Source organism: Lissotriton helveticus, chromosome 8, assembly GCF_964261635.1.
Source record: "Lissotriton helveticus chromosome 8, aLisHel1.1, whole genome shotgun sequence".
Classification (NCBI taxonomy): Eukaryota; Metazoa; Chordata; class Amphibia; order Caudata; family Salamandridae; genus Lissotriton; species Lissotriton helveticus.
This window is the reverse complement of record NC_136069.1, coordinates 41,548,146-41,574,821: the sequence shown is the minus strand read 5'-3', so window position 1 is coordinate 41,574,821 and position 26,676 is coordinate 41,548,146. Positions and strand designations below refer to the sequence as shown.

Genomic DNA, 26,676 nt, shown 5'->3' with positions numbered 1-26,676 from the left:
GAAGGACCTCAAGACTTGGCTCTTTGACTGAAACTCCACACTCATATGAATCAGCAACCACCCCACACCCCTCGGCGCCTTGAGACCCTCATTGGTGAGTAGCAGCACTTTACAAACCCTTGATTGATTGATTGATTGATTGAAGATCAGTTGCAGAAAAGCCAGGTCTTTAAGGCCAGTTTCAGTGGTAGAGTGTTCCAAAGTCTGAGGGCCAGAAAGGAAGTGGATCTTCAGTAGGTGTGCTGATGAAGATCTGAGGGCTGCCAGGGAGATCAAGAGAGGCTAATGATCTCAACAAGGAAGGACCCTTTCTATGAATTGCCCAGTGAATACTGTAGAGAGTTTCTTGGTGTTCCACTGGAAGCCAGTGTAGATCTCTGAGCCTTGGTGGCCGATTGATGTTTGAAATGATTGTCGGGGCATGCAGCAGCATTCTGCAGTCTCCTGGTGACATCGAGGGGTGAGCCCAAAGACCGAGCATTCCCGTAGTCGAGTCAGGAAAGCACAATGGCCTAAATGGTCGCTCTTCTGGTGGTGGAAGGCAGTAGGTTAAAGACCTTCCACCATAGTCTCAGGATGCCATAGCACTGGCAGCAAGTTTTTTGGCTCGATGGTCCACGGGAAGACCAGAGTCAAGTCAAATCCCAAGGTTCTTGATTGAATATTTGTGAGTGGAAGGTTTGCTCAGACAGTGTGAGCGATGGCTCAGATCAAAGTTGATGAGATTGTTACCCAGCAACAGGACTCTGTTTAGTCTTCCTTGAGTTTTTATTTACAACCAGCCATCCAGCTGGCTACTTCCTGAAGACAAGGAGTCTGAGATAGCTGGCCTGAGCCAGAGTCAGGGGAGATTGACACAACCAACTGGGTGTCGTTGGCATAAGAGCCAACGTCAACCCCTAGGAGTGCACAATGTGAGCAAGGGGATGTAGATAGAGATTGAACGGAGTGGGGCTCAGGGAGATTGAAAGGCAGGAATGATCCTGAACCTAAATAGTACTATTCTCAAAGAAGGAGGAAAGCCAATCAAATGACCTGTCCACGAATCCTCTGCAAGAGAGTGGGATGGTCGATGGTATCGAACGCAGCACTGAAGTCTAGCAGAACTATGGCTGCGGATCCTCCTTGATCCAGGAGCTGCCTGAGTTTCTTGATCACCGCCAACAGCGCTAATTCTGTGCTGTGTTGAGGGCGGAAGCCCATCTGGATGCAATGAAGGGGTTCCTTCTGTTCGAAGAAGGCGGAAAGGTTTTTATTAACATGTTTTTCTAGTAGCTTCGTGACAACAGGTAACGGGGAGGTAGGGGTCAAGGTAGGAGTGATCTGACAATCGCATGCTTCCACTGGAGAGGCACCCGTCCACAACACAGGAACACGATTTAATAGTTCTGTCAGAACAGGGACAACACCATCAGACCCTTGACGGAAGATGTGGGGACGCGTCTGGATCCAAAGGTGAACCAGAATTAAGTTTGTAGGAGCTCCTTTACCAAACACATGGTGAGGTCAAGAAACACCAAAAGGGAGAGTTCTTGAGCATCCTGAGGAAAATTACTGGAGCAAAGATCCATCGGATCAGAAATTTCCAGAAACGGGGAGTAAACGTTCATGATTTTTTTCTGGCAGAAAGACGCCAATTCATCACAGTGCTCAATCGATGCAACCAAAGTAGGTCTGGCTGCCATGGGTTCTGTAATGTCTTTGAAAATATTAAAAATCTCCCTAGGGGTATTGGAAGAGTTAGTGATTTTTGTGGAGTAGAAGGCAGCTTGCAAACATTTAATCTCTGCATGATGAATCCGATGGAGTTCCTATATTCAGCTTTACTGATCACATCATAGGTCTTCATCCATCTTCTTTCTAGACGCCTGCATTCTTTATTCCGAGACATTAGCTGAGCCATGAACCAGGGGGACTTGTGAGATTGCTGGACGTCTTTATGCCAACTTGTGGGAAGACCTCATCCAATGAGTTGACCAGCCGCTCATTAACCTGGTGAGCGGCTAGATTGAAGTTATCCAAGGGATCGGGTTTAGAGGTTTCCAAGGCCTTCAGCCAATTCTCCAAATTAAGTTTGGCACAATGACGTTTCAGCCGTTTAACCAGGGAAGGAGGATGGGGGAGGAAATGGGGAGGATAAGGGTGGGTAAGAAATTGGTCTGACCAAGGTAGAGGAAGAGAGGTGTGGTCCTGAAGATTCCAGGGATTGCGAAACACCAGACCACTAGTATGACCTTTATTATTAGACAGACCCTACATTTAATGCAGTAGCTGTAGGGAGGCCATATCATGCAATATCATTTTAGAGGCACTACCATGCAGGTCATCCATGCGGAGATTAAAATCTCTGGATAAAGAGAAATTAAGCCTATCCACAGCTAACCCAGCAACTACCTCCGGGAGGGTTTGAAGGAATTTGGTATAGGGGTCTAGATATGATGATTCGGCAAAAGTGAAGGTACAACCTAAGGTTAGAGAAAAAGCTAAGCTCTTACAATTAGAGATGGTGGACAAAGATGAAGCGCAATTAAGGGACTACCCATAGACAATAGCGATTCCACCGCCAACGTTTCCCTGTCTATACATCCTTATAATGCGGTAGCCTGTGGGAAGAGCTTGAGTGACATTGGGCCCAGAGTCCTCTTACAGCCAAGTCTCCATGAGAAACATTGTGTCCGGACTAGCCTCAGATAGGTCTAGCTTGCGGAGGATATGTGAGATCCCGGGGAATGACTCAATCCAGCCTGCGATAACCAACTGCAGTAGTTGCAAGACCGTGATGGAAGATTATTGTCAAAGGCATGCATACAGGAAGCGGCTGGTTGAGTATGAAGTGCTTCTAATTGGCCACATGTTGGTTACCTTATCTGATGGGGTATGGGCAGCATTCCTGGTCCCAGAAGGGTGCAGACCCACTTGCCTTAGGCATGCCTTTGCTGCACAAGTGGCTCTTCTCTGCCTCGTCCCTCATTTAAGGCTTGCCGAGCAAACCGCTACAATGCACAAAAACGGCAGCTCTAATGGCACAATGCCAAGAAGGAAAATCTTTACTTCCCTTGATCCCACGCTCTGACAACTCCCAGTAATTCCCGCAGCAAAATTCAAGCTCCCAAATTTTTTTAAATAGGATCGACAATAAATTCACAGTCTCTCCCCCCCCCCCCGTAGCAGATTTCAAAACAAGCAGGTATTTTTACAATTATGTCCCTTCCAGATGCCCGCCCGTCTGTAATATCTGGGAATTCCCCCAGTTAATCCCAAGGCTGGGGTAGTGCCCATAAATATTGAAGATCTCACTTGTCCACAAAAAATATGTTTCGTCTGTGTGGGCTAGGTACAATAGAATATCATCCGCCTAGAGGGATAGCATTTCCTCCTATGTACTATCCCATCTCCAGCCCCAGATTTGAGTGTTGACCTGAATCCATGCCACCAGCGCCTCTATCACCAGGACTAATAGCATTGGTGAGAGGGGCAGCCATGCCTCATGCCCCTCTCTAATGGGGAATCCCTGAGAGATGACACCATTGGCTTTGAGCTGCGCCCGAGGGTTATTATAGTGCAACCTGACCCATTTCAAGAATCTGGGACCAAATCCCATCTTGCTCATAATGCTGAATAAGAAGGGCCATTTCATTGAATCGAACGCCTTATTGGTGTCCAGTGAGGCTACTGCCAACGGAGCCCTAATTCCTTCTGCTGTGGCAATGTTCAATATGATCGATCTATGTGGCATAAACTCATTCTGGTCTGGGTGTTTCAAATCCAAGATTACTCCTCTCAATCGGTTTGCCATTAATTTGGTGTCCGATTTTAAGCAGAGATATCAGCCTGTAGGAGTCCCACCTGTCTGCAGGCTTCCCAACCTTGGGTATAAGGACAATGGTTGCTGTGCACATACGGTCAAGGAGTGCCCCTCTCTGTTGATACAGGAGCTGTAAATTACATAATTTTCAGAGCAGCTTGTCTGATTAAATGGGCCTCATCTTGCTTTGTGTACAGTGCTTACCAAGCTACCTGAAATTACCTATTACACAGCATTTATGTTATGTGTTGGTATGTTTTGTGCATACAAGAATAATACCACTTTCTATTACAAAATATTTGAGCTGAGCATTGTTGCAAAGCATTTAATTTGTGCTAGTTTTAGTAAAACAAAATAGAAATCTATTAATGCTTTTTTTGCTCAAACATATAATTAATTTAGGAAGTAGATTTGAAAAGTGAAATTCTTTATTGGCCAGGTAGATTTAACTAGCATTTTGCATTTTGGGTGGGTTTCTTGTTTAAATAACTCCACACCCCAGCAGTTTGATGCAGTGTTTGGACACATCTTGATAATGACTGCCGTATGACCAGGATCAGGGCATTCTGGGCATATCATAACATAGACTAGCACATGAGGGGTATGATCAGTCTAACCAGTACATGGCTATTTTTCTCCTACCTGATAGCAGGGTAAATACAGAAATTATTGTCTCTTTAAACACCTTTCAATGAGTTTACTGTTATCCCACAGTAGAGTGCTAGCAATGAGCTCAACTACAATATTTGGATAAAGATCTGCTCTTCGATTTTCATCCCTGGTACAAACCTATCTCATGTAGCTACTTGGAAGCCGAGTATACTCTGTGTCATTTTAAATCTGGCACTTCCAGAACTTGTTTTAACTTGTGTGTACGTCTTGTTCAAGTCAGCTTCAGTTAGTCTTACACATCTTACTTGGATCTGATTAGCAGATCTGGTTGCTTCCTGAATGATCTGTGCACCATATGTATCGCATTGAAATCTAATGGCACCCCATATGGGCGGTGAGTGAGCAGTGGCAGGGCTCACAGCTGCTTTGCGCGCAGTTACTGTGATTTTAATTGTGGGCACGTAGTGTTTTTATGGACTGTGCTGCACTGCATATTGTATTTTAAAACTGTACTTTTGCACGGAAAACGGCTGCACTTTTAGCGGTGTCTCCGCTGGAGTCAAGCCCTTAGTGGGCTGAGGCTTCTTGAATCCCCCCCCGGACTCCCCGACTCACCAGACGCATTGGGGTGCCTGTCTTGTCTTCCCTCCTCCACGCCTCGGTCCGACAGGGTGGCTAGCACCGTTGAGCGGAGGGCGTGGAGGTGAGAGACAGTCACTTCCGCTTCCGCCTGCGAGTGACCGGTTAGCGGTCTAGTCGCGGTGAGGCAGACGGGCTGAGGGCTTTAAAAGGAATCCAGCAGCGTGGGACGAGTGGCGGTGAGTGAGCAGTGGCAGGGCTCACAGCTGCTTTGCGCGCAGTTACTGTGATTTTAATTGTGGGCACGTAGTGTTTTTATGGACTGTGCTGCACTGCATATTGTATTTTAAAACTGTACTTTTGCACGGAAAACGGCTGCACTTTTAGCGGTGTCTCCGCTGGAGTCAAGCCCTTAGTGGGCTGAGGCTTCTTGAATCCCCCCCCGGACTCCTCGACTCACCAGACGCATTGGGGTGCCTGTCTTGTCTTCCCTCCTCCACGCCTCGGTCCGACAGGGTGGCTAGCACCGTTGAGCGGAGGGCGTGGAGGTGAGAGACAGTCACTTCCGCTTCCGCCTGCGAGTGACCGGTTAGCGGTCTAGTCGCGGTGAGGCAGACGGGCTGAGGGCTTTAAAAGGAGGATGTCATTCCGGAAGCGCAGCGGACGAGCGCAGCGGGCACGACGAAGGCGCGCCGAAGTGTCGCCAAAGTCGAGCCCGTCTGCGCCCGTCCGCGGCCGACAGCGGGCTAGGGCGACAACCCCTGGTCGTAAGATCCGCTGGTCGAAGGATCAACTCCTTGGCTTCCGTCCTCGCACTGCATCCTTGTGTATGCATGGCATGACGAGTGACGAAAGGGAATGTCCTCACTGCGGTTACCATTTTACTACTCTGTTGCGGGACACCACGGAGCAAGCACTTGCCTGTGGCCTCCTAAATGTAAGGTCACTACGTAAGCATAGACTCGATGTTTATGAGCTGATTCTAGATAAAAAGTTCGACCTACTGTTTCTCACGGAAACTTGGTTAGACCAGTTTTCCGACTCGGACATTATCGAGGCCACGCCGGAGAACTATTCTTGGGTTAGGCAGGATAGGCCTGAGGGGGTGGGAGGGGGATTGCTATTATTTTTCGAAACACTTTGGGATGTTGCCTAGAGCGCACGCTGATTGTGGAGAGTGAGGCGGGTGTCTTCACTATTCAAATCAATGGGGGCACGACGATCAAAGGCTGTCTGGTTTATCGGCCGCCAGGGGCATGCACAAAGTTTAGAGAGAGCCTGCTAGAAAGCCTTATGGAGGCTACCCTACGCAGGGATAAATTTCTCCTATTAGGAGACCTGAACCTGCATTTAAACTGCCCAGAGGAAACAGGGGTTAAGGACTTCTGTCGGGATATGCTAGCTCTTCAATTGGAATTGAAGCTATTGGACCCCACGCACCGCCAGGGACATCTTCTGGACCCGGTTTATGCTAACTGGGGAGGTGTGGAGGTGTCAGGAATAGAGCCGATCCCCTGGACAGACCACTTTTTGGTGGCATTTTCCATACAGAGCTTAAAATCCAATAAAGCCAGTCAGGCACCCCTTAACTATCTTAGGAGGAAGTGGGCGAAATTCTCGGTGGAGGATTTCAACCAAGTTTTAAGTAGGGGTGGTCAGCCTGGTGGCGAAGACATAGAAACAGCGGTCTCTAACCTGAATCAGCGCATTACTGAAGCGCTTGACCAGACAGCTCCACTCTGCCGCACATCTACAGGGGCCCGGAAAGAACGATCAGCCCCATGGTATAGTGGTGAGCTGAGGTTAACAAAGGCAGATTGCAGGCGAGCCGAAAAAGTCTGGAGGGTGTCTTATGACAATCAGGCTAGAGAGCTGTTCCTGGAAAAAAGGCGCCTGCACCATAGGCTGATTAAAAAGTCTAAGGCAGCCTACTATGCAGGACAAATCCTGGGGTCGGAGAATTCAGCCAAAGAACTCTTCGGGATTTACAAGTCTCTGACTACGGTAAATTCACCTACTGAGCCGGAGAGTTCCTCAACGGAGTCATGTGACCGAATTGCCGAATATTTTTCAACTAAAGTCGGAAAGATCTACTCGACCTTCCCTAATCCACCGACTGGGATTGACTGCGAGGCAGCATTTGGGGACACGGAGACGGCAGGGCATCTTACTAACTTCCACACCCCCCCATTTGACGATTTAGTAGTGGTGTGTCGCTCTGTCAAATCAGGGTCCCCGTGGGATCCAGTGTCACCCAAACGCCTGGCGGACAGCCTTGAAGTTCTGGAGCCTTATATGAGGCATGTCCTGGACATTTCCTTCGGATCGGGGAAGCTGCCTGAGGGGTGGAAACAGGCGGTGGTGCTCCCGCTTCGGAAGAAACCCCACTTAGGCTTCGAGGTATTAGAGAATCTGAGGCCCATCTCCCTCCTGCCTTTTCTGTCCAAAGTGGCAGAAAAGGTGGTTAATACCCAAATCATGAAGCATGTGGAAGAGACGGGATTGCTCCATGCGACGCAGTTTGGTTTCAGACCACGCCATTCCACCGAGTCTGCCCTCCTTATGGCTACGGAACATCTGAGGGAGGGTGTGGATGCAGGCCAAACTATGGCCTTGATCCTGTTGGACCTCAGCGCGGCGTTCGACACTGTAGCTCATAACATCTTGCTACAGTGTCTGAACAGAGGTGGCATCTCTGGCACCGCGCTGAGATGGATCCAGGACTTCCTTAAGGGGAGAAGCTTTCGAGTCAGGCAAGGAGACTGCTACTCAAAAGGGGTCCCCTTGGGCCAAGGCGTGCCGCAGGGTTCGTCATTGAGCCCGACCCTTTTTAATATGTATGTCGCGCCGGTTGCCTCAATTGTGGAGAGTCATGGTCTCCAACTAGTCTCGTATGCCGACGATACGCAGCTGGTGATCTCCCTATCGCACGCGCCTTGTCTTGCTGCCGATGGCTTCCGCTCGTGCATGAAAGATCTTGCCGAGTGGATGGCTATCAACTGTTTGAAGCTTAATGGCAGCAAGACAGAGGTGCTGGTGGTGGGGAGAGCCCAGTCTGCCTGGTCGTCGGCATGGTGGCCACCATGTCTTGGACCAACCCCAACCCCCTGTCAAGAGGCACGTAATCTGGGGGTGTGGTTTGATGCGGGTCTTACTTTTGGCCCCCAGATCAACCGGGTGGTAGGAGTCTGTTTTGGGATTCTGAAGAAACTGAGAAAGGTCCTAGACTTACTCCCGATCGGTGCCCGTCAAACCTTGGTCCATGCCCTGGTGACAGCTAGGTCGGATTACGGGAACCTGTTGTACCTGGGGGCTCCGGAAAAAAGTATGGCACGCCTGCAAGTGCTGCAGAATGCGGCAGCTCGTTTGATTCTCAGGCTGCCCAAAAGGGCGCCTTCTAAGGCGGCCCTCCAGAAGCTACACTGGCTCCCCGTGAGGAGAAGAGTGGAATATAAAGCCCTCTGCACCTGTCATCGAATCTTGAATGGCAGGGCGCCCGACCCTCTGAATAAACTGATCGAAGTGTATCATCCAACACGAGCGCTTAGATCCGCTGGGGGCGGTCTACTGAGGATCCCCAGAGTTAAGAAAGCACGCATGGGAGGTAGGTCCTTCAGATGCTTAGCGGCAAGTAACTGGAATAAACTACCAGTGGACCTGCGCTTGGAACCGGAGGAAGCTAGGTTCCGAGCAAAACTGAAAACATTCCTCTACTCTAAATAAGTGTCCGCTTTGCTTCTGTGCTCCCTGCTCGCTGCCTCTCCCTCTTTTAGCGCGTGGACACGCCGGTGTGCGTAACGCAGCGCTCTACAAATGTCCCAATAATAATAATAATAATGGTTGACAACAGTTTGTTTGAGATTGTGGACAGTGTTGAAAGAAATTTGCCATTTCAACTTAATTACTTATTGTAAGGTTTACAAACACTAAGAACTGCCCTCCCTCTAAACTGTTTGTTTTGAACCTAATAAACCCGCCATTATTGAACACATGACCAATCTCTATGCATGCAGCAGGAAGCAGTAATACACTGAAATATGGCAGCCCCTCTAATCGCGCTCTGGGATCATATAGGCATTGCTTGACCGCTGTCTTTGTCAGTGAATGTACGGACATCATACACTTCGACATGCCACCCAATTCTCATTTTCCCTCTAGGATTTGTTTTTCGTCCTGAAAATGATTCCGTTGTGTTTTTATTTTCATTGTAACATTATTATTTCCTAAGCTATGAACATGATAAAGCGAAATGTATTAATTGTCTTGCTGTGGCATAGAACTTAAGCCACAACTCACTGACCAAGGGCGAGGTCAACACCATTATGTGTTGTTGCATTTGTCACTATTCAAAGGAATGTGGACTCTGGTACATATTTAAAAAAAATAATGTTTGAGTTTTATTTACCACAAAATAGACACGAAGATATCCTGTATCCGAGTTCTTTACATGAGCACCAGTTTTGTTACAGATGGACATATTAATTTTTGTTAGGCACAGGTAAATTAAGTTATTTTCCCAGAATCACAGGATGTTGAGCGTCGTTGCCAGAGACTCGAACCAGGTTCCCCAGCTTCGAGGTCAACGATCTAGCCGTAACGCTAAATCCTCTCCCCAAATTGGGCTGTTCTTATTATCTTGCAGGATGATCAATGAATGCGGATTTCCATAAGAATGTTTATTGTCAATAGTGGTACAGTGGGCTAAAAAGATATATTGCATTGCAACCTAGAGTATTTACCGGTGGCTGAAATTTATTCAAGTGTTTGATTTTTTTTTTTTACATTTGTTCAGAGACATAGTGTACACTTTGCTGCTTATAGTTTACGACATTACGGGTATTTTTGTATCCACAGAGAGGAGATCCCTGAACTTGTTAAAAGTGGAAGAGTATTGAAGAAAACATGACAATACTTGAAGGCTATCTGATACTCGAAGAACCAGAAATGATGCCAAACAGTAATTCAAAATAGAACAACTCAGTAGGAGACCGAGAATCTCGTACATGAACAGACGTATCCTGCAGGAACATCAAGTGCAATCTGGCGTCATCAAGAGGCTAAGGGCATCTATCCTGCTGTTTCCAAAACATTTAAAATCATAAAAATGACACTGGCAGAACACATCCAAAATGTAAACATTCTAGATACCACCCTTTATCTTAGATAATGATCAGGTAGTTATAAAAAGAGCTCCCCTCTCTGATATGACAATCTCAATACTATGGTGTTAGTCCATCATAAACACTGTTTTGTCTGGCCCTTACAATCCCTAGAAAGAGGTATACAAGACATAGGTATTCAAAACATGAATCGTGAAGCAGACATCTGAAAGTTAAAAGAAAGAAGTGTTTGGCTACTTGCAATGCAGAACATTATTCTAGAGCATAACGACTTGGTATTGAGTTTTGTTCTTTGTGTGTATTTCATAAATATTGTCCAAGAAACAGACTATTTAGATAAGCTGTGAGGTTAATTCTTTGCACACATTCTAGACATTTCTTAACTTAAGTAAAAAACACAGCTCCGGATAGAAAGATCATACATATTTTATCAGTCCTGCAAGAACAGATATACTGCAAATTCCTAGTGAAGATTAAAATATAGTTAGTAATTCAGGAACCACAATGATCAGTCAGCAAACATATTATCATGATTTATGCAAAAATATAACCGACCCTTAGACTCTAAACCCCAAAGAAAAAACCATACACACAACGTAAGACGAGTTTTGGCTTCTCCTCATTACTGAAGTAGCATCACCAACCATGCACATGGGAAAATGCATGAGGATATATTAAATGTGGTAATAGGGTTCATCAGCCATCACAACCAAGAGTTTATTAACAAACACAAACAAAAGAAATAACATAAAGGTTCTGTGTTTGTGAGAAGAGTTTTAATAACTTCTAATCCCTACACTGCCACCACTAACAGCCAAACAGTAAGCTTATTTAGGTGTAATGAATGTAAGATGACTTTTAATGAGTCGTCAGCTCTGTGGGGCAAATATCAAACACATACAACAGAACACACAGACACAGGCAGCGAAAATGGAAAGAGCTTTACTCTCTCCGCAAACCTAAAGATCCATCAACAAATGCACACAGAAAAGCCTTACACCTGCAGTGAATGTGGAAAGAATGTTACTTTCTCAGGAAAACTAAAGATCCTTCCGCAATCACACACCGAGGATAAAGCAAATCCTTGCAGGGAATGTAGCAAACACTTTACTGATTTACCAAAACTAAAGGTCCATCAGCAAAAACAAACAGAGGTAAAACCATACACATGCAGTGATGATGGAAAGAGCTTTACTAAAGCATTAGATCTAACCATTCATCAGCGACGGCATATAGGAGAAAAGTTATTCACATGCCAAGAATGTGGAAAGAGCTTTAGTAGATCCTACAATCTAAAGAGCCACTACCGAACACACACTGGAGAAAAACCATGCACTTGCAGCGAATGTGGAAAGAGATTTACTTGTTTATCATCTTTAAAGAAACACCAGCGAATGCACACAGGGGAAAAACCTTACACTTGCGGTGAATGTGGAAAGAGCTTTAGGATATATACATATCTAAAAAACCACCATCGAACACACACAGGGGAAAAACCATACACATGCAGTGAATGTGGAAAGAGCTTTAGTAGAACTACGCAACTAAAGGACCACCTTCTGACACACACAGGGGAAAAACCACACACATGCAGTGAATGTGGAAAGAGCTTTACTAGATCTACGCATCTAAAGAACCACCATCTGACACACACAGGGGTAAAACCATACACATGCAATGAATGTGGAAAGAGCTATACTCAAGCATCACAACTAGCAATCCATCTGCAATGGCATAGAGGAGAAAAAGCATACACATGCAGTGAATGTGGAAAGGGCTTTACTCGGTCAGCAGAACTAACCATGCATCTGCGAGGGCATACTGGAGAAAAACCATACACATGTAGTGAATGTGGAAAGAGCTTTTCTCGTGCAGCAGGCATAACCCTCCATCTGCGATGGCACACAGGAGAAAAACTATATACTTGCACTGAATGTGGAAAGAGATTTACTGAAGCTCGACACCTAAACACTCATGTGCTAAAGCATACAGGAGAAAAGCCATACACATGCAGTGAATGTGGAAAGAGCTTTCGTAGCTCTTCACTTCTAAAGAGCCATCAGCGAACACACACAGGGGAAAAACCATACACATGCAGTGAATGTGGAATGAGCTTTGCTCATTCAGCATCTTTAAAGAGTCATCAGCGAAAGCATATAGGAAAAACCATACACCAGGATGAATGTGGAAATTTCTTCACTTAAGCATCAATCCTAAGCATCCATCTGCAAAAACATGTAGCAGAAAAACCATACACTTGTAGTTAATGTGGAACAAGCTATAGTAAATACATGCATCCAAAGAGCCACCATCTAATACACAGTGGAAAAACTTTAATCAGAAAGTGTGAAAGAGCTTTACTCCAGCGTCAGGTCTAACCATCCTTCTGCAATGGCATACAGAAAAAAAACATGCAAATGCAATGAATGTTGAAAGACGTTTAGCAAATCCATTCAACTAAAGGGTCAGTAGCTAACACACAATTGAAAAAAAACACACACATACAGTATATGTGGAAAGAGATTTGCTCAGGCATCAGTCCTAACCATCCATCTGTGAAGGCATACAGAAGACAAATCATACAAATACAGTGAATGTGGAATGGGCTTTGCTAGCTCAACATACCTAAAATGCCACCAGCAATCACACATAGGAAAAACAACATAAAATATCTAGGCTGTTTCAGTCGTTCATTAACTGTAGGACACCACCTGCAGATGTAAATAGGGGAAGGCTTTTATGATTTATTATGCATAGTGGTTAATTAGTGAACATAGACAGAGGAAATAACATCTGGAGGAATTTGTGAGAAGGGCTACCATTCTTTTTTGCAACTATGTGTGCTTGGGCAAATATACACACAGGAAAACTCATACAGAAGCATGCAAAATTTCAATGTACATTTTCATCATGGGGTTCTGGCGATGTTATAAACAACAAGGGCAACGGCCATGTGGTTTGTATATCTGAGCAGATCCCTTAGACTGGAATGTAGGGTCATGACATAAATGTTATTCAGTTTGTATTTTTTATATTACATGATTATTTATGGCAGTTAGGTTGAATAGTTTATCTTTTTTCAAATGCGATTGTTTATTAAAAACTGTAAGTGAAGTCTGTATCAAGGTGAATTTTTATCATTGGAATATTAAATCAACAAAACCCAATAGTAAAGCGCTGCAGACTGGTTTTAGGCTATTCACTTGCTGATGACATCCATGTTTCATAGAGACCCATGAAATGTGTCTAGAAGAACCCCAATCATATTACTGGATTAACCACTATGTGCTCTTCCTCTATTAAAGTATGATTTTAAGCCATTACTCATATCTGGCAAATTTGCGTGCTTGTAAATGGAAGATTATATTTTTATGTATTTTTTTCTTCTTTTTTTATAGTCCTTATGATGTGTAGGGTGGCCAGATGACACCATTTTACAGTAACCTTTCAAGTCTTGAATTTTCTTTTAACAGTCATGTTAATGAGGTCTGTCAGTTTCTATTGAAAAAGAACCATGATTACAATACCTGCAGTGTACTAATGTATATTCAATGAAATCCTGTCACGCAGCATCCATGTGACATTGATTCATCTGGCCATCCTTATTGTGTCCTAATATTTATATTTAATAGAAATAAAAGAATTCAGAATGCATTTTTTATCTTTTTTTAAATGTTTTATTTCACTTACTGTTGGTAATCTTGTCATATCTATAAATAACAATCCAGTTTCAAACATGTTTCTCTACTTTGTGTACAGATTACACTTTAGCATAGATATTGTAATTCTGCTTTGTTGGGAACATTGCTTTAAGAATTACATGTTAATACTTTTTTCCCTTATTAAACAGCAATGTTTACTTTCATGGCACTCTGTCTGTGGTGTGCACTTGGGCACAGGAATAGTTTGGGGGACATAAAAGCATGTCTTCTATGTCTGATAAAAACCAGGAGAAGCAATGTGTGCTTCCCAGGTTCAAATGATTAGACTGTAACATACCCATGGGGGAAGTAAATGCAGCTTATTTTTTAGAAAAGCTGAACATGCGATGGAAAGCTGCAGAAAATGTATACCACTTCCTAAGCATTCTCCTTGCTTTGAAAAACGTTAAACTAAATATGGATCATGCATCATTCACACCATGAACTTCCATGTTAACTTGATACAGTCTACTCTCAGTTGATATTGATGTGTAGGCCCTAAATGATGGTCACGTATGGCGATCTTGCTAACTGTCTGCCCCAATGAAGAGCTTTACTCTCTCTGGAAGGTGGCTCTGTGGAAGGCCCAAAATTATGTACAAATACTTTTTTTGTTTCATTGAATTTGTTTGACTATAAAGCTACGTTATATGGCTAATATTTCATGGCGAGGAGGCTTTTTATTTTTTTTTCTGAATTATGGCTTTTGACTAACGCTAAACGTTAAATAGTCCTAGTCTTCTAAATAATAAAACAGAATGTATGTTGATGCACAGACTAACTTGTGTATGTTGGAAGGGGAACGCTTTTTGGATGAGTGGCAATATATAGACGACAAATCACATGTACATATTCAAACAGACGATATAAATCTTGTCGTTACTCGTCTTTTATTTTCAGATGTATTATTGGTATGCAAAGGAATGAGATCAGCCAGCGCGTTTCACCCAAAACAAGGGCTTCTTCAGGGCAAATAATGTTGGTAAGATAGATAACATGTCGAAGATATCCAAGAACGCGAAAATAGCAGTACCTGATCCGAGTATGAGAAACTCCAGTGTTGGAGAGTGTATCATGAAGAAAGCAAAAGGACCCTAGAGTCGCGGTGTAAGAGTCGTCAAGTAGGAGACGTGTCCGGTGTGCATTCTTCTGCCAGTGTTTCAGGTGCGGGGGTGTGAAATTCGAGTTGGGAAATCTTCAGTTAGTCATCCATTAGCAAAGTTCATAAGCAACAAATTATACTTATGATTTGTCATGCAGTATTCTCGTGGATTAGTTATTGGCAATACTATTTAGCCATAACCAAAGCACAAAGGGTTGCAGGGAGCTGCTGCCCCCTCTTCACTAAGCTTCTAAGGCCAGAGTCTTAAATCCACCTCGATCCTATAGCTGATATGCTGAAAAACGCCAAACAATGGCATACCTAAATCGTGTGAGGCCAGGGAGGGTACTTGGCGTGACCGTGGAGCTGGGCAGAATATGGGATGCCTCAAGCCAGTCCTGCTGCGAGGTCTAAAGGTGTGAAGAGGACCTTTCGATAACTCCATTCGGCAGCAGTACACCTCCATGTGGGTTTCAGCAGAGGGGGGCCCTTATCGAGTGGCCCGGCAGCAGAGAACTGCGCTGGTGACAGCCTAATTAGCACTGTTAGAGATCATGGATGGACTGCACTGGCCTCCTGGGCAGTGGCACGACCCACCACCATCTGACCTACAGTGATGTGCCCAGTTGATGATGGGAGGGAAAACGCACAAGAACACAGCCATAAAAAGACAAGGGAGGACTATGTTATCACTCGGGCCTTCTGTGTCCAAGTAAGGTGTGGCGTAACAATTCCAGCATGCTCATTGAGAGCCCCAATTCATGGTGCATATCACAAAACCAGATTCTGAACTCAGCGGATTTGCATCTGTCCTCCCTCTGCACGTGCTAATGAGTATATTTACCTACTTTACCTGACTGCGTAATAGCGCATTGTTGGGCCTGTGTCCACGGCGCTGGGGCTTGAGTAGAAGGACCAGCTGTGTGCTGCAGGGATTATTCGGGCCTAGCCGAAAGCAAAATCGAACTGCTGAACTTCATGTTGCCAGACTCTTCAGTGTTGGGTTCAGCGGCAATATGAACTAGGAGACTCAAAGCCTGGTTATGGGTGGATAGGTTAATTTCAACTCATTTGTAAACCTTTGATTACGCACTAGTTGGAATTACGAGTGAAACGCTATTTAACATATCCAATAATTATCAAATGTGTTAAATACCTCAAGCTTCATTAAATTTCAGCAGATCACACCTGCTGAAATGTAACATTGCAATTATATATGTTATTTACCACACTATGTGGATTTGGGTGCACTAAACACCAAACGCTACATGTTATTCTCCACAAACCCTTAATTATTTATTGCACCCGATAATGTAAACCTTGTTATCTTTATGAGGTGTGCTAAATAGCACCTACACTTGTAATCAGGGCCTTAGAATATTAACACAGACCTGCACATTCACCATCACAATGGCGTGGGTCTCCATGATCACCATGATCACGAATGGGCACACGCTTACTTGAACATTATAACCCCAGGTCACTCCCCACGCCGCTCGACTCCTCTCCTCTAGGACCCGTGTGTCGCCGAGGGTTCGCCGCTGGTATGCCCCGGGTTTGCTTTGCTTCCTCACTGTAATTTTCTATTGCTCGCCTGTTTTTTAACTTTTATTCCTGTGCCTCTTGTGGATTGTTGGTGCTCCTTGTGCGCCCCTGCCCTCAGTGCCCCCCCGCTTCCCACTGCTGCTCCCCCGCGGCCCTGCCCACTTTTTCCTTCTGTTTCCTTGCACGCCCGCCCATTGGCCACCCCGCTCGCGCCTCCCAGCTGCCCCTCCCTCCCACCTGGCCTCTTATGGAGGTCGCGCGGCGCAGGTGAGGGTGACCTGACCCCAGGTTACTCCCCACGCCGCTCGACTCCTCTCCACTAGGACCCGTGTGTCGCCGAGGGTTCGCCGCTGGTGTGCCCGGGGTTTGCTTTGCTTCCTCACTGTAATTTTCTATTTTCTATTGGCCGCCTGTATTTTAACTTTTATTCCTGTGCCCCTTGTGGATTGTTGACGCTCCTTGTGCGCCCCTGCCCTCAGTGCCCCCCCGCTCCCCACTTCCCGCCGCTGCTCCCCCGCGGCCCCGCCCACTCTTTCCTTCTGTTTCCCTGCACGCCCGCCCATTGGCCACCCCACTCCCGCCTCTCAGCTGCCCCTCCCTCCCACTTGGCCTCCTATGGGGGTCGCGCGGCGCAGGTGAGCGTGGCCTGACCCCAGGTCACTCCCCACGCCGCTCGACTCCTCTCCACTAGGACCCGTGTGTCGTCGAGGGTTCGCGCTGGTGTGCCCCGGGTTTGCTTTGCTTCCTCACTGTAATTTTCTATTTTCTATTGGCCGCCTGCATTTTAACTTTTATTCCTGTGCCTCTTGTGGATTGTTGGCGCTCCTTGTGCGCCCCTGCCCTCAGTGCCCCCCCCACTCCCCACTTCCCGCCGCTGCTCCCCCGCAGCCCCACCCACTTTTTCCTTCTGTTTCCCTGCACGCCCGCCCATTGGCCACCCCGCTCCCGCCTCCCAGCTACCCTTGCCTCCCACTTCGTTTCTTATGGAGGTCTCGCAGCGGCCGCGCCGCTGGCGCGCCAAAGGTGTGCCAAAGGCAAGCCAGTCTGCGCCCGTCCACTCCTGGACCGCGCCCAGCACCAGAACCCCTGGCCCCAGCCGCGGCCAGGGCACCCGCCTGAGGTACGACACCACCTGCCGCCTGCCACCGGGTCACCCCGAAGCGCACCCACGGACCCTTCAGCTGCCAAGCATGCAAATTCTCCTGCCTCCGAACCTGCACCCCGCCCACCGAACACAGCAACGACAACAACAACCCCCTCAAGTGCATCCTCCTCAACACCCGCTCCGTCCACAAACACGCCGTCAAACTCTGGGAACTCCTTGATACAACAACACCAGACGTCGCCTTCCTCACGGAAACCTGGATGAACGCCTCCTCGGCCCCCGACATCGCCATAGCCATCCCGGACAGCTACAAAATCACCCGGAAGGACCGCATCAACAAAACTGGAGGAGGAATCTCCATCATCCACAAAAACAGCATCAGCATCACGACCAACGCCGAAGACACACTCACCGCCGCTGAACACCGACACTTCCAGATCCACATCAACCCCCAGACCACCCCCAGACCACCCTCAGAGGAACGCTCATCTAGAGACCCCCGGGCCCACGGACACAATTCAGCTAAACCATCGCCAACTTCATCAGCCCGCACGCCCTAGCCTCACCAGAGTACATCCTCCTAGGGGACCTGAACTTCCACCGGGAGAAAAACAACGACAACAACACCACCCTGCTCGAAAACCTCGCCGACCTCGGTCTCAAGCAACTGGTGGACACGCCCACCCACTACGCCGGCCACACGCTCGACTCCATCTTCTCGGCGAGCAGCCACGTTGCCTTCAGCCACTCCACCGGACTACACTGGACCGACCACAGCTGCATCCACTTCACCTTCAAGAAGAACACATCCCACCACCGCACACCACAGATCCTCCGCAGATGCTGGAGCAAAGTCACCACTGACCAGCTGACCACATCGCTAAGCAGAACCCACCTGCCGACACCCCTGACATCAATGACGCAGCAGACAACCTCACACAGTGGATCACCAACTGCGCCGACGACCTCGCTCCACTGAAGAAACCCCAAGGCAAGACTAGCAACAGAAAAACCTTATGGTTCACAGACGCCCTCAAAATCGCAAAGAAATCATGCCGGACCCTCGAAAAAGCCTGGCGCCACAAGCGGACATCAGAAAACTTGACAGCCCTCAAGAGCGCCACCCGCAAATACCACCAGATGATCCGCACCACCAAAAGGACATCATTCAAAGAGCGACTGGACAACAACTCCCACAACAGCAAGGAACTCTTCAGCATAGTCAAAGAGCTCTCCAACCCCAGCAACAACGACATCACATCGTCGCAAGACCTCTGCAACTCCCTCGCCGCATTCTTCCACCGCAAGATCGCTGTTAGATCTGGGGGTCTCTAGTTGGCAGAGGTAGGTACCACTGTCCAAATAGGGACCCTTGCTTCTAGTCAGGGCAAGGAGATAACCCTCTGAGATAACCCCTGCTCAGCCTCTAGGTAGCTTGGCACGAGCAGTCTAGGCTAACCAGAGGCAATGCGTAAAGTATTTGTACCAACACTCACAGTAACACAGTGAAAACACCACAAACTGACTACACAACAGTTTAGAAAAATAAAGGTATTTTTAATCTAAACTACACAAGACCAAAACGACAAAAATCCAACATACACAGTTCAAGAATATGGTTTCAAAAAGAGTTCTTAAGGTTGCGTTAAAATTCTTCAAGTTGCGGTAAAATAAACCACAGATGCGTGAAAAGTTCACAGTTGCGTCACGTTTACTCACAGTACCTTTAGTTGCAACAAAGTTCCAAAAGCAGAAGCTGGTGCGGTGGAAAACAAGCGATGCGTTGCTCCTGAGACCCTGGGGAGGCGATGCGACAGCCCCGCTGCAGCAGCGGGCGTGTTGCGACGAATCCGGTCTGTATGGGGAGGAAGGCCACTTGTATGGATTCCGGTGCGTAGGTTCCGTAGGAAGTCTGTTCTCGCAAAGGCACGATGCGACGACCTCGTAGGTGCTGCGACGATCTCCGGGGCGATGATGCGCGGTCCAGCGGCGATCCTTTCTCTCGCAGCTCCTCGATGCGATGATTCTGCGACGACACTCGCAGCGACGTGATGCGGTCCGCAAGCAAGCGGTGCGGCGTTCTCACCCAGCGACGACAGGCTCTGCGACGATACTCGCAGCGATGTTCGATTCTCCCGCACCGGTCTGGTGCGTCCCGCAAACGAAGGATGCGACGTCTCTGGCAGCGGCGTCAGGCGCTGCAACGATCTCGACCTTCGTAGCGGCGGGAAACTTCTCGCACTGTCGGGGATGCGCTCCGCAAGTGAGCGATGCGACACTTTTCAGTTTCAAAAGTCTCTCAAGCTTTAGTCTCAAGCTTCCCAGCACAGGTCCAACCTCCAGAGGCCCCACAACTGGATCAAGCACTCTAGGAAGGACATAACTCTCTCAGCAGAGTTCAGGGAAGCTGGGGGTGAAGTCCTTTTGTTCCTGGGACTTCAAAACAGGGAGCCAGCTCTTCTCAGGCCCTTGGAGATTCCTTCAAGACAGGGGACACAGCACACAGCAAAGTCCTTCCCCTCTCCTTGGCAGCAAAGCAACAGCAGGTCAGTCCAGCAGAGCAACAGCAGGACAATCTTCCTTCTTCAGAGTCAGCTTTCTCCTTGGCAGAGGTTCCTTCTTGATTTCCAGGATGATCTAATTTTCTGTTGTCAGGGGCCCTGTACTTATACCCCTAAAGTCTTTGTTCTCTTGGTGCATGTGGGCCCTGAGCCCGGTCTGAACCAGTTCTGGGTGTTTCCTAAGTACTTTGTTTTGCTGGAGGCTTCTTTCCTTTCAGAGTGAGGGGCAGGGTCCTCAGCCGTACAGCAGGGGGGTGGAGCCAGCATTGTGGAAGGCAGGCACAGCCCTATTCAGCCCAGGTGCTAACTCCTCCCACCACTCCAGTTGCAAATGCAGTCATTCAGCCTAGTGCTGACTCATCCAGCCTCCAGGGGAATTCCCCAGCCCCTGTCACTCACAAACCAGACAGTCAATACACAAACAGGCCCAGGCACACAGAAGGGTCAGACAAGAGAACAGCAACTTTCTAAAAGTGCTGTTCTCAAACACAGGATTTAAAAACAACCTTTCCTAAAAGATGTGTTATTAAATTCTGAGTTCAGGGATACTAGGGGCCAGATGTAGGTAAATCATATTTACCGACTCTTAAATACCGAATTTTACCGATTCGGTATTTAAGAGTCGGTAAATATGAAGTACCGAGATGTAGGTAAATCCAGATGTGGATTTACCGATTCTTTAAAAGTCGGTATTTACCGATTCGGTAAATACCGACCGGTAATGCTCCATTCATTCCTATGGGCTTTGAAATACCGATTTTTGGCAAGGGTGCAGGGGGTGTCACTTTGACACCCTCTAGCACCCCCAAAAAAGGTTCGGGGGCCATATGGCAGGCATACCTGCCCTAAGGGCAGGTCTGCCTGTCATATGGCACAGGTGTGCATGCACACATGTGCATGCACACCTGAATCGGTATTTCACCATCAAATTGAATTTGATGGTAAAATACCGATTTCTTAGGCCTTGTGGGACTCATAAGAGTCCCACCTACATATCGATTTTACAGATTCTGTAAATATACCGGTCGGTAAATTTACCGACCGGTATATTTACAGATTCGGTAAAATTACCGATCGGTAAATTTACCGAACGGTAAATTTACCGATTCTGCCCCCTACATCTCAAATTCCTTTTACCGGTCGGTAACGGCCGAATTCGGCCGTTACCGACCGGTAAAACCCTACCTACATCTGGCCCTAGATACTTATGTCCTATCTTGTTCCTATGGGAAGAAATGCTGTTAACCACTGTAGCCAGCATCCCCCATGTTAATCTATGGAGCAAGATAGCCTTACAATAGTGAAAAACGAAAATGGCTGTAATTCACTACCAGAACATGTTACCTGCACCAGTACATGCTCTACCTTTCACATACACTGCACCCTGCCCAGGGGGGTACCTTGGGCCTTCAATAGGGGTGGCTGATGTGCACAAAAAGGGAAGGTTTAGGCCTGGTCAGTGTGGACACTGACCAGGAGGACATGGCAGTTCTAAACTGCCCATAGGCATTGCAGTGGCAGGCCTGAGACACCATTTTAGAGCTACTCCTGTGGGTGACACAATCAGTGCTGCAGGCCCACTAGTAGCATTTGTCATCACCAGCCCTGGCACACTCAGTGCACTTTACTAGGGACTTCATGGGGATACAAATATGCCAAACATGTATATTCAATCAGAATAACACTTTACATAGGGAGCACTTACACTCTGGCACTGATCAGCAGTGGCAGAGTGTCCAAAGCATCTAAACCAGCAAAAACGAAATCCAGCACAGCATCAAAAATACAGGAGGTAGAGGCAAAAAGATAGGGGAAACCACGCCAAAGATGCCAGGTCTAACAATCGCAGATATACACAACAGCTTCAGACCCCAGACTCCGCCCCAGCCATCAAACCAACAATCCCCACCACCAGTCTCAGTGCATGGACGCCCATCAGCACTGAAGACACCACCCGCGTCATGAACACCATCCACTCAGGATCCCCCGCCGACCCATGCCCTCATCATATCTTCAACAAAGCCGACACCATCATCGCACCCCACCTCCGGAACATCATTAACAGCTCCTTCACGTCAGGCACCTTCCCTGGAAGCTGGAAACACGCAGAAATTAGCACCCTTCTGAAGAAACCAACAGCAGACCCCAAAGACCTCAAGAACTTTCGCCCCATCTCCCTCCTCGCTTTCCTGGCCAAAGTCATCGAGAAGACCGTCAACAAACAGCTGACTGCATTCCTGGAAGCAAACAACTCACTCGACCCATCCCAGTTCGGATTCCGAGCCAACCACAGCATCGAGACCGCCCTCATATCAGCTACCGACGACATCAGGACCCTGATGGACAATCGAGAGACTGCCGCTTTCATCCTCCTAGACCTCTCGGCAGCCTTTGACACCATCTGCCACCGCACCCTAACAACCCGCCTCTTCAACTCTGGGATCCAAGGAAAGGCTCTAGACTGGATCACATCCTTCCTCTCCGATAGAACCCAGAGAGTCCGTCTCCCTCCCTTCCGCTCCGAGGCCACCAAGATCATCTGCGGCGTACCCCAGGGCTCATCACTCAGCCCTACCCTCTTCAACATCTACATGAGCCCCCTCGCCACCATCGCACGCAAACACAACATCAACATCATCTCCTACGCCGACAACACCTAACTGATATTCTCCCTCACCAAAGACCCTCTCACCGCCAAAGCCAACTTCCAGGACGGAATGAAAGATGTCACAGAATGGATGAAGCACAGCCGAATAAAACTCAACTCGGACAAGACGGAGGTCCTCATCTTCTGACAATCCCCATCCGCCTGGGACGACTCCTGGTGGCCCACGTCGCTGGGCACTGCACCGACTCCCACGGACCACGCTCGCAACCTGGGATTCATCCTGGACTCCTCCCTCACGATGACCAAGCAGGTCAACACAGTCCCGTCCTCATGCTTCAACACCCTGCGCATGCTCCGAAAGATCTTCTGATGGATCCCCACCAAAACCAGAAAGACGGGCACCCAGGGCCTCATCACCAGCCGACTGGACTATGGGAACGCCCTATATGCAGGAACGACAGCCAAACTTCAGAAACGGCTTCAGCGCATACAGAACATCTCCGCACGATTCATCCTTGACATCCCCCACCACAACCACATATCCGCCCACCTGAGAAACCTGCACTGGCTCGCCGTCAGCAAGAGGATCACGTTCAGGCTGCTCAAACACGCACACAAAGCACTCCACAACATGGGCCCCGAATACCTCAACAACGCCTCTCGTTCTACACTCCCACCCGCCAACTCCGCTCCACCAGCCTCGCCCTCGCCACCGTCCCACGGTTTCGCAGAGCCACTACCGGAGGAAGATCATTCTCCTACCTGGCAGCCAAGACGTGGAACTTCCTCCCCGCACACCTACGACTGACCCAGGACCATCTCACCTTCAGGAGACACCTCAAGACCTGGTTATTCGAGCAGTAGTGGCACCCCCCCTCCCGTCAGCGCCTTGATCCCCTCACGAGTGAGTAGCACCCTCTACAAATTTATTGATTGATTGAATCTGAGGACCTGGGAGCCCAGCCACTCACAAACCTGCTAGTCACACGAAAACATCTACCACACCCCTCGAAGTTGGGGGATAGCAGAGTTTCATCTGATCTGACGCTAAAGCCAGTGGATACTCTGAAACCAAACATGGGTCAGCAGCAATCCAAACTGTCCTACAAGCCAAAGAGTGTGATGAAACAGGAAAACACCGATGTGGGGGTGGGGGTTACAGCCCTCGATCGCAAGCTGGACACAGCCGGTAATGAATCTCTTCTACTAGACCTGAAAACTGGCCTGTCCATAATAGATGGGAAAAAATGACTGACTGTGAGCGTGGACCAACTAAAGGTGAGAATGGCCAAACAGGCAGAGACTATTGATATGGTAGAATGAGGGATAACTGACTGAGAGGGCCAAGTGGCGGTACATGACATCCAGCAAACCAACCGTAGTAAAGAACTGGATGAAATCGAAATTAAAAATGAAGATTTGGAAGTCGGCTCAAGAAGAAACAACCTACTGGCATTGTGCATCCCCAAAACCGTGACTACGGGCAAAATAGAACATTTCGTGGATATGATACTGGCAGAATTATTTGACAAACAAGCCTTTTTTAGAGGGCTTTATTGTGGAACATGCGCGTCGAGCGCTTATGCACCGCCCGCCCCCGGTGCTCCACCATGTGTCATTATCGTGCGCTTCTTAAGATTTAGTATTTAACAACAAGGGGTGGTGATGGACAGAGTTTCTGAATTAAGCAGAATACTCTCACCCAGTCAAGAGATCAGGGCTAGATCCAACACCGTTTTTTAGCTCACTGCACCATCCCAGCTCAGAACCTGGCTATATGCAAATTAGTCTGTTCCTGTCCCAGTGCATGATGGGAACAGGGCAAACCAAACTACCAAGCCAATTCTTACACTGGGAAGGAAACAAGCTACCGGGGACCGGTTTCTGGCATTTCAGCCATCGTCGGCCCGGCTTGCTTGAATCCTGATGGTGCAATGAGCATGGGACTCACATCTGAGTATACCCTTCCACGCTTAGGGTGGACAAAATATTTAACAACAAGGGGTGGTGATGGACAGAGTTTCTGAATTAAGCAGAATACTCTCACCCAGTCAAGAGATCAGGGCTAGATCCAACACCGTTTTTTAGCTCACTGGACCATCCCAGCTCAGAACCTGGCTATATGCAAATTAGTCTGTTCCTGTCCCTGTGCATGATGGGAACAGGGCAAACCAAACTACCAAGCCAATTCTTACACTGGGAAGGAAACAAGCTACCCGGGACCGGTTTCTGGCATTTCAGCCGTCGTCGGCCCGGCTTGCTTGAATCCTGATGGTGCAATGAGCATGGGACTCACATCTGAGTATACCCTTCCACGCTTAGGGTGGACAAAATATTTAACAACAAGGGGTGGTGATGGACAGAGTTTCTGAATTAAGCAGAATACTCTCACCCAGTCAAGAGATCAGGGCTAGATCCAACACCGTTTTTTAGCTCACTGCACCATCCCAGCTCAGAACCTGGCTATATGCAAATTAGTCTGTTCCTGTCCCAGTGCATGATGGGAACAGGGCAAACCAAACTACCAAGCCAATTCTTACACTGGGAAGGAAACAAGCTACCGGGGACCGGTTTCTGGCATTTCAGCCGTCGTCGGCCCGGCTTGCTTGAATCCTGATGGTGCAATGAGCATGGGACTCACATCTGAGTATACCCTTCCACGCTTAGGGTGGACAAAATATTTAACAACAAGGGGTGGTGATGGACAGAGTTTCTGAATTAAGCAGAATACTCTCACCCAGTCAAGAGATCAGGGCTAGATCCAACACCGTTTTTTAGCTCACTGCACCATCCCAGCTCAGAACCTGGCTATATGCAAATTAGTCTGTTCCTGTCCCAGTGCATGATGGGAACAGGGCAAACCAAACTACCAAGCCAATTCTTACACTGGGAAGGAAACAAGCTACCGGGGACCGGTTTCTGGCATTTCAGCTGTCGTCGGCCCGGCTTGCTTGAATCCTGATGGTGCAATGAGCATGGGACTCACATCTGAGTATACCCTTCCACGCTTAGGGTGGACAAAATATTTAACACTAAGGGGTGGTGATGGACAGAGTTTCTGAATTAAGCAGAATACTCTCACCCAGTCAAGAGATCAGGGCTAGATCCAACACCGTTTTTTAGCTCACTGCACCATCCCAGCTCAGAACCTGGCTATATGCAAATTAATCTGTTCCTGTCCCAGTGCATGATGGGAACAGGGCAAACCAAACTACCAAGCCAATTCTTACACTGGGAAAGAAACAAGCTACCGGGGACCGGTTTCTGGCATTTCAGCCATCGTCGGCCCGGCTTGCTTGAATCCTGATGGTGCAATGAGCATGGGACTCACATCTGAGTATACCCTTCCACGCTCACCACCCCCTTTTCTGAATCGTTTTTGGCCACTATAGGTGTGGCAGGGTATACTCAGACATGAGTCCCTTGCTCACTGCTCCATCAGGATTCAAGCAAGCCGGGCCGACGACGCCTGAAATGGCAGAAACCGGTCCCCGGAAGCTTGTCTCCTTTCTGGTGAAGAATTGGCTTGGTAGTTTGGTCTGCCCTGTTCCCATGATGCACTGGGCCAGGGACAGACTAATTTGCATATAGCCAGGTTCTGAGCTGGGATGGGGCAGTGAGCTAAATAACGGTGATGGATCAAGCCCTGATCTTTGGACTGGGTAAGAGTGGTCTGCTTAATTCAGACACTCTGTTCATCACCACCCCCTTTTCTGAATCTTAAGATTTAGTGGCAGGGACACTGCTCTTCATGTGACCCAAGTAGGAAGGATCTCCTATGCCAGAACTACCCAGAATTGTTGTTTACTGACTTCACTCTTTCCACGGGTCCTAATATGTAAGATTGCAACTGTGTGTATGATCACATGTGGCAGAGAGAATGGTATGGTTTTGATATAATGTTGAGCTGCAATCATTTGGTAGTTGTTTGCTATCTA

At 47.7% G+C, this 26,676-nt stretch overlaps 2 protein-coding genes across 3 annotated transcripts in view; both read left to right on the top strand.

The window, feature by feature from the left end:
• Nucleotides 1-13,723, top strand: part of LOC144772308 (uncharacterized) — a 44,273-nt gene extending 30,550 nt beyond the window's left edge. The window contains exon 3 of the mRNA XM_078656535.1: nucleotides 9,851-13,723. Within this exon, the coding sequence (XP_078512661.1) occupies nucleotides 10,968-12,320 (1,353 nt within the window). The 5' untranslated portion in view covers nucleotides 9,851-10,967 and the 3' untranslated portion in view covers nucleotides 12,321-13,723. The remainder of the gene's footprint in view (nucleotides 1-9,850) is intronic.
• The window catches only part of LOC144772317 (uncharacterized), a 290,294-nt gene that overhangs the window by 118,525 nt on the left and 145,093 nt on the right, over nucleotides 1-26,676 (top strand). The gene's annotated exons all lie outside the window — the stretch shown is intronic.